General features: G+C 49.9%; 1 protein-coding gene across 1 annotated transcript in view; it reads left to right on the forward strand.

Moving 5' to 3' along the window:
- LOC134527963 (probable RNA-binding protein 46) overlaps positions 1 to 8,134 on the forward strand; it is an 85,304-nt gene extending 77,170 nt beyond the window's left edge. The window contains exon 5 of the mRNA XM_063361073.1: positions 8,088 to 8,134. Within this exon, the coding sequence (XP_063217143.1) occupies positions 8,088 to 8,134 (47 nt within the window). The remainder of the gene's footprint in view (positions 1 to 8,087) is intronic.
- The last annotated feature ends 558 nt before the right edge of the window (positions 8,135 to 8,692 follow it).

Genomic DNA, 8,692 nt, shown 5'->3' on the forward strand with positions numbered 1-8,692 from the left:
TGTGTTCATAAAACCATTCCATCCTTGCTGAACCTTTGTTCCAGCAAGCCACATCCAATTTAGAGGAAACAAAATGTTTGATGGCTCATTTATAAGACTTCTAGCTGATTTAAGTTCGTTGAAATCCTTAAGTATGATAGCTTTGAAACCACACCGACTGTTTCTTTTCGGGTAGGAACATAAACGGATACATTCTTTGTTGAATTTTCCAGATGTTATTCTTTCAACCTGGATATGTGTTTCAACACTTGCACTAGGTGTAATACACTGAATTCCTCCCATTGCATGAAATGTGTTTAGGCCATCAAGTGTACGGATATTTATATCAGCATTGTCAAACACATACTGTATGAATGCTTCTTCATTTACTTGAGGGGAACCAGCATTTATAAGAGAATTCATGTAAATAGATGCTTCATGATACGACACACATACACCCATAGATGACAATAAGTCAATTAGATGTTTAGATCCGTACAGTCTATGAAGTGTTAATGCTAGGCTAGTTTGTATTGGAGATAAGAATGATCTTGGTCGTACAGTTGATATTACTGCATGATTAATTACAGCACACTTTCGACTCACTGCTTTTGAATCCACAGTGTTTTTCTTTTTCGTTACTCTTTGCATGAAAATTTTCAAACTATCTGGAACCAAGTTTTCTCCACCTGATCGAATTTCATTAACATTTGGGTATGTTTGTGAGTCATACATCATCTTCTGTATATCTTCTTTAATTATATCTGCAGCAGCTAATACTATCCTCAGTCGCTCTGTTGCTGGGTCACTTTCCCTATCGCGGTACCACTCATCCATAATTTTGTTAACTGTCTCAGACAAACAAAAAACATTTTTTCGTCCTGGTGTACATGACACAACTAACCTTTCCTTAAAATGTTGCCGTAGAAGATTTGTTATATGTTTATCTGAGTACGTTTCTTCTTGGCCAGAAATTTTTTTCAGAATGTCTTTTATCTCGCTTATTGTGTATTGACATTCATCACTGTTCTCGATATGCTCACACAGCATTGCAAATGAATCTCCAAATTTACATTTCGGTCTTCCAACAGGTCCCTTAGGTGATATAATTTTAGAAAAATTTGTGTGACAGTTTCTGTGATAGCGTGCTTCTGGTGAAACAAGGTCGTTTACACTTAGCAGTCTGGCTCTGACTCTCTCACTCCACTCATCATTTCGTTCATCACATTTCCTTAAAAAGTTTTCTTTTATTTCTAATGTTGTTATTTGGTGAATTCCTACCCTACGCTCCAAAGGAACTTTCAAATCAACAATGGCCGTCTTGCCACAAATAAAGCAGTTACTTTTGAAATCAAACTTTTCTTCTGAACTTCTCAAATAGCATGAAGATGTCGGCAGCTGTACGTCACTGGATTGTGTCAATGCAATAGCAGCTTTGATACTTGTTGGTCTTGTGTAGTTTTGCCTGCATACACTGTGAACCCTAACATTAGTTTTCCCTTCCAACTTTTCATGCAGATTGTCTTTCCGGGATAAACTTGCATCAATAATCGTCTGTATACCTTTCGTCACAATTACAGTTCAAGCTCCTTGCCACAAAAAATACACAGTGAATTAATTGTGTCCATTTTTAACGTCAATATGAGCCGATCAAAAAGCCAATTTGTTTTATCTGAAATCAAAGTTATAGCATTAATATTGTTTTTGTAAGTAATACTACGAGTACTAACAAAGTTAGCTAAGAATGTGTTCTGATTGGAACATTTTACTATCAAAATTATGGTTCTGATTATTTGGCATTACGTAAACCAATTGCCTTCACACTTAAATATATAATTTTTCTATCTGCATTTTGCTAATTTAAATGAAAATGACCAAGTGCTACAAATACCATCATTAACTAAATCAACATACCTATTTATTAACGTCGTAATAGTAATGCAATTATATATGTTAAGATTTATTAATGCTAAAGGGACTAACTAGCAAGGCACATATTATTAACAGTTATTTAAAGAAATACTTTGGGTATTATTCCATTACAGCAAATTGCTTGGGATAAATTAAGAGACGCATGCAAACACAGGCCCAGAGAACCAATCAAGAATTGGTTATTTTCTGCGAAATTTTATGTGCATTTTCATGTGTACTTAGTTAACTATGACAACTTTTCTTAGAAGGAACTTCTCAGCGTGTCACTGTTTGTGTGCGTAAAACACTAGTTTTCTGTGACATATGGTTTGGCTGCAGTGGTGTAAGTCGATAGAGAGAAGTTGCGTTATTATAATTAATGTAATGAAAAGATTCACATAATTAAATATGTTAACCAGTTGCCGTCGTCCGGGGTCTCGGGCTCGAGTCCCGGTGTGGCTCCTAGTGGGAAAAGGCGGTTCTTGATCTGTGTTGTCCGGGTGGGCGCCAGACTAGCTCGTTTCTAGTCGTGAATTTGGGGTCGTGGATGTATGTGCCCCTGCGTGGCCCACTAGGGCCGGCGGCGGTGTTGCGTGAGATGATTTTAAATAAGAGACGTGGAGTTGAGGTGGCGGTGTCGTAACTTTTATTCAGAGGAGCGAGTCGTACACAATACAACACTCTACAGAGGTCCCCGGGGGGTTTTACTTGTTATTCCGTGGCGCCGTATTGTTTGTGTTCCGCGTTACGTGGCCTCGGATGCTGTTATGTCTCAGACGTCTCACTGGGTACGCAGGTAACGTAATTTCGTAACACAAAGGCGGGACACAAAATACACTGAATTAAGGGGGCGCGTACAGGTTACGTGGCACTCGTTACTCGGGTAACGTAAGTTAGCAATACAAAACACGGGATACAAAAATACACTGGATTAAGGGGCGCGCACAAGTTACGTGGCACTCGTTACTCGGGTAACGTAAGTTAGCAGTACAAAATACGGGATACAAAAATACACTGAATTAAGGGGCGGGCGATTGGAGACGGCCAATCCCGTATGCAAATGTCTCGGCGCGGGTGTTGTGCATACTGTTACGATTTCCCTGCGGGTTCGTAAAGGATAGCCCAATTAATAGATTTTATTTCACACACACAGTTTTATTTATTACCACTACTTGTCACTTACAATTAATCTTCTAAGATGGCAAATAATTAACTACACGTAAAGAAATGTCAATTCCCCAGTCACTCGTTTCACACACCTCGCTGGGCCGCACTTCCGGCGCAACTCTGACCGCAGCACCCCTCGTGGGTCTCCGCCGCGGGACTCCGTCGCCGCACTCCGCCGCCGCCGTCACACCCTTCGCCGAGATCCCACACGACGCCTCACTCGGAACTTCACTGACTCCGCCGCGCCCGCGACTCTATCGCCCGGAAACTCCGCCGCGGGAAAACTCCCGACTCCACTGAACTTACTCACTCACTGCCCTGGAACCTTCGTCCAAGGGCTTCGCCACTCTGCCGCACCTGCGGCACTATCGCCCGGAAACTCCGCCGCGGGAGAACTCACTCAGTCACCGACTGACTGACTGACTGCCCTGGAACCTTCGTCCAAGGACTTCGCCACTCTGCCGCACCCGCGGCACTATCGCCCGGATCTCCGCCGCGGGAGAACTCACTCAGTCTCCCTCTCTGACTGACTCGAAGGTCGGCCCAACCTCCTTAAATAGCCCTTGGGTTCCCATCCAGAACAATCGGGCATGTCTCCGAGATATCTCGCGACCTTCGCCGTCGAAATGCCCAGAAACGCGTCGTGAGTCCTCGAAGGACGCGGTGGCTGCTCTAAGAACGCCGATAAAGGCGTCTGAGTCCTTTTATTCCGCAGTGCGGCCTCTTTTAAGTAACCCGATCTGAGGCAGGTGCGCGCTGCGACGGTCAGGATGTAGCGAGATAGTATGACACGAGATACCAGGGAGAGGATGCGGGTGGAAGGGGGCGCAGACAGGCCGAACGAGTGCGGCGACGCCAAGCACTGCAGCCAAGCGCGCTCGTAACATTGCCCCCTCCTTAAACCTGTTCGTCCCGAACAGGTAATGCATCTCCTCCTGGAGGTCCCCATGCTACTCGAAGTTTAGGTCTCCTGCCGTTCCTCCATCGCGAGCTATACAGTCTCACCAGGTAACCCTCTCTCTCATTAGATGTAGCTTCTCTTGTCGCCCGGCGACACTTCTGGGTCGCAGATTCCCCATGTCGTTCAGTCAGCTGCCCGAGACGGACCGACCATTGCCTTGGAAGGACTCGATACTCTTGAGAGCATTGCTCGTTGCCTCCCAATGGTTCGCTTGTTTCTTCCCTTTTTCTCTCTGTTTGTTCTCTCGTAGCTACTTGTTCACAAAGCATTTCTTCCCAGCTCTTCTTCGTCTCTTCTTGGTTCCTCATTCCCTCTTTGTTCTCATGAATATCGTCTGGACTGCTTTCAGTTACTCCTTGCACCATCTTCTTCACTCTTTGTGTTCTCATTTTCTCTTCTCGGTCTTTATTCCCCTGTTCTTGGTTCTTCTTCACCTCTTCTTGGTCTTCCTGTGTTTCTTCTTGGTCTTCCTTCGTTTCTTCTTTGCACTTCTCTATCTCTTCTTGACTCATGTACATCTCTTCTCGGCTTTTCTTCAGCTCTTCTTTCATCTTCATGTCCTGACTGTTCTCCTCTCCTTGGCTAATGTCCTCTTCGCAGTGTTCTTCGCTGTTCTCTTCGCTGTTCTCTTCGCTGTTCTCTTCACTGTTCTCTTGACAGGTCTCCTCTCGGCAGGTCTCCTCTTCGCTGGTCTTCTCTTCGCTAATCTTCTCTTCGCTAGTCTTCTCTTTGTAGTTCTTCTCTTCACTGTTATTCTCTTCACTGTTATTCTCTTCACTGTTCTCTTCTTGGCTGGTCTCTTCTTGGCTGGTCTCTTCTTGGCTGGTATCCTCTTGGCTGGTCTTCATTTCTCTGTTCTTCTCTTCGCTGTGCTTCTCCTGACCGGTCTTCTGTTCGCCGTTCTTCTCTTCGCTGTTTTTCTCTTGGCTGTTCTTCCCTTCTATGCTTATCTTCACTTCGGTCTTCATTTCATTCCTCATTTCTTCTTGGCCATGCTTCAGTTCTTCCTGACCCTTCTTCATTTCCTCTAGGCTATAATTTGACCCGCTCTTCTTTTCTTCATGGTGGTTCTTACTCTCCTTCCTTCCACTCTTCATTTCTTCCGTAAATTTCTTTATACTAGTTACCATTTCTTCCTTAAAGTTCTTTGTACTAGATACCATTTCTTCCTTAAAGTTCTTTATACTGGCTAACATTTCTTCCTGACCCTTCTTCATACTGGCTAACATTTCTTCCTGGCCCTTCTTCATCTCGTCCAGCCTATTCTCCATTTTCTCCTGGCTACTCTTCATCTCCTCCAGCCTATTCTCCATTTTCTCCTGGCCATTCTTTATTTCTTCCCTGTTACTCTTCATTTCATTCTTCATTTCTTCCCTGTTACTCTTCATTACATTCTTCATTTCTTCCTGGCCACTCTTCAGTTCGGCCAAGAATGCCAGGACATTCTTAAGCTCATCGGCAGCCATCTTTCTTATCCACATATACTACAAGCCTAAATAAATTTTTTTCTAATACTGTTCTTAATTTTAAATGGTCTAGCCGAACCTTCTAATTAAACTAACGATAACTCTATTACATTCAAAACTAACACTGACTACAGTATACTCAAACTAACTCTAGAAAATTTCAAATTCACTAAAGTTCTAAACACTAACTATATTCTCGTAAACTAAACTATATCCTTAACTTTTATTCTAATAATGTAACTGAATCATAAATCTATTAATTAGGGCTATCCCACTTCTGACACCAAAATGTTACGATTTCCCTGCGGGTTCGTAAAGGATAGCCCAATTAATAGATTTTATTTCACACACACAGTTTTATTTATTACCACTACTTGTCACTTACAATTAATCTTCTAAGATGGCAAATAATTAACTACACGTAAAGAAATGTCAATTCCCCAGTCACTCGTTTCACACACCTCGCTGGGCCGCACTTCCGGCGCAACTCTGACCGCAGCACCCCTCGTGGGTCTCCGCCGCGGGACTCCGTCGCCGCACTCCGCCGCCGCCGTCACACCCTTCGCCGAGATCCCACACGACGCCTCACTCGGAACTTCACTGACTCCGCCGCGCCCGCGACTCTATCGCCCGGAAACTCCGCCGCGGGAAAACTCCCGACTCCACTGAACTTACTCACTCACTGCCCTGGAACCTTCGTCCAAGGGCTTCGCCACTCTGCCGCACCTGCGGCACTATCGCCCGGAAACTCCGCCGCGGGAGAACTCACTCAGTCACCGACTGACTGACTGACTGCCCTGGAACCTTCGTCCAAGGACTTCGCCACTCTGCCGCACCCGCGGCACTATCGCCCGGATCTCCGCCGCGGGAGAACTCACTCAGTCTCCCTCTCTGACTGACTCGAAGGTCGGCCCAACCTCCTTAAATAGCCCTTGGGTTCCCATCCAGAACAATCGGGCATGTCTCCGAGATATCTCGCGACCTTCGCCGTCGAAATGCCCAGAAACGCGTCGTGAGTCCTCGAAGGACGCGGTGGCTGCTCTAAGAACGCCGATAAAGGCGTCTGAGTCCTTTTATTCCGCAGTGCGGCCTCTTTTAAGTAACCCGATCTGAGGCAGGTGCGCGCTGCGACGGTCAGGATGTAGCGAGATAGTATGACACGAGATACCAGGGAGAGGATGCGGGTGGAAGGGGGCGCAGACAGGCCGAACGAGTGCGGCGACGCCAAGCACTGCAGCCAAGCGCGCTCGTAACAATACTGTGGTGAAACACGCACCGCAATTAGTTTGTCCAAGTTCCCTTGCGGGTTTGTGGTCAGCGCCGTGCGCGTGACCTTAAACAAAGTTCTGTACGTTGCGGGAGACGGCTCGTGCCGTATGCTGAAGAGCAGCCCCGCTGACCAAGTGTGGTGCGGGGTGTCCTTAAGTTGATGCGGCCGGATTAGGTCCAGGACCGAAAAAAGGGACCGGGTACTCATGGAGAGGTTAAGTAATAAAAGGGGTTTGGTTAATTAGTGACTATATTTACCGGACGTTACTTTCAATGTAGACAAAGGATGTTGCCTCTCCGTGGGAGGTAGGTCCGCCCCGGTCCATGAGCTGCGCTGAACTGCCGAACTGGCATGGCGTCCGAGGGAGGCTCGGCCTCTCTCGCGCCAGGCGTGACCTCATTACGCTAGACTCCAAACGGGTGTGTCTGGAAGAGATTTTATTGTCGCTAAAATCCTCATTTAATGTTTCAGGAGGAATGGGTACGGTTCTTCTCTTGTCTACTCAGGTTTCCGCGGCTTTGTCTTTAATTGCTGTTCGGGTCGCCTGACTCGGGTGGGCCATGGCCAGGGGTGTGTTCCGTTAGCGGGAGCGTATACTGGCGGGTGCAGGTCGGGCTCTGGGGTGGTCGTCGGCCAGACGACGTCAAACGCCCCCCCCCCCCTGTGAAGCGCGACCTTGCGCCACTTATGGTCCCGCTAACATGGGGCCACCCCTAGCTCCGGCCGCTCCATCCCGGCGTGGTTCGCGGCTCAGCAGCTGGTTGGCTCCGCGTACTGGACCTGGTGATCAAGGCCGACTGGGCCAACGTGCGCGCCGCCCCGGTTGCCGTCGTGGCAGGCGTGCCGGGGGCGGCGTCGCAGCGCCTGTGCGGGGTCTGCGGCTGATAGGGTCAGCGCACTGGACCTGGTGATCGTGGCCGACTGGGCCAACGTGCGCGCCGCCCCGGTTGCCGTCGTGGCAGGCGTGCCGGGGGCGGCGTCGTGGCGCCTGGGCGGGTTCAGCGGCTGATAGGGTCAGCGCACTGGACCTGGTGATCGTGGCCGTCTGGGCCAGCGTGCGCGCCGCCCCGGTTGCCGTCGTGGCAGGCGTGCCGGGGGCGGCGTCGTGGTGCCAGTGTGTGGTCAGCGGCTGGTAGGGCCAGCGCACTGGACCTGGTGATCGTGGCCGACTGGGCCAGCGTGCGCGCCGCCCCGGTTGCCGTCGTGGCAGGCGTGCCGGGGCCACGTCGTGGTGCCGGTGTGTGGTCAGCGGCTGATAGGGTCAGCGCACTGGACCTGGTGATCGTGGCCGACTGGGCCAGCGTGCGCGCCGCCCTGGTTGCCGTCGTGGCAGGTGTGCCGGGGGCGGCGTTGTGGTGCCTGGGCAGGGTCAGCGGCTGATAGGGTCAGCGCACTGGACCTGGTGATCGTGGCCGACTGGGCCAACGTGCGTGCCGCCCCGGTTTCCGTCGTGGCAGGCGTGCCGGGGGCGGCGTCGTGGCGCCTCCTAGCTCCGGCAGCAGCTCCACCCGGGTGGTGCTCGCGGTGGCCGCAGTTGGTAGGGCCCGAGCACCTGTCCCGGGTCGTCCCACGCCGAACATCCGGGGGTCGACTCGTCGAGGTGGCCTTGCGGCTGACAGGCTCCGCGCCCTGTTCCCAGGCGTAGTCGGCCAGGCGAACTGGAGGTCTGTGGGCCCGTCGGGGTCGTTCCGCGGGCTCGCTGGCGGGTTCGCTTGTCCCCAGTCGATGTCCCGGTCCGCGGAGGTCCTCCTTCGGCGGCGGTTGACAGTTCGTGGACTGGTACGGGGTCCGTTCCCGTTCGGGTATGGCGGCTGATGCTGAGGCGGCGATCTCCGAGTCGGTCTCTCCGGGTTGCGTGACGATCGGCGTTGGCCCGTCGTCGTTGCATGCATCGGATTGACCTATGCTGTGCGACAGCTCGGCGATCTCCACGGCCTC

The sequence above is a fragment of the Bacillus rossius genome, chromosome 1 (assembly GCF_032445375.1).
Source record: "Bacillus rossius redtenbacheri isolate Brsri chromosome 1, Brsri_v3, whole genome shotgun sequence".
NCBI classification, from domain to species: Eukaryota; Metazoa; Arthropoda; class Insecta; order Phasmatodea; family Bacillidae; genus Bacillus; species Bacillus rossius.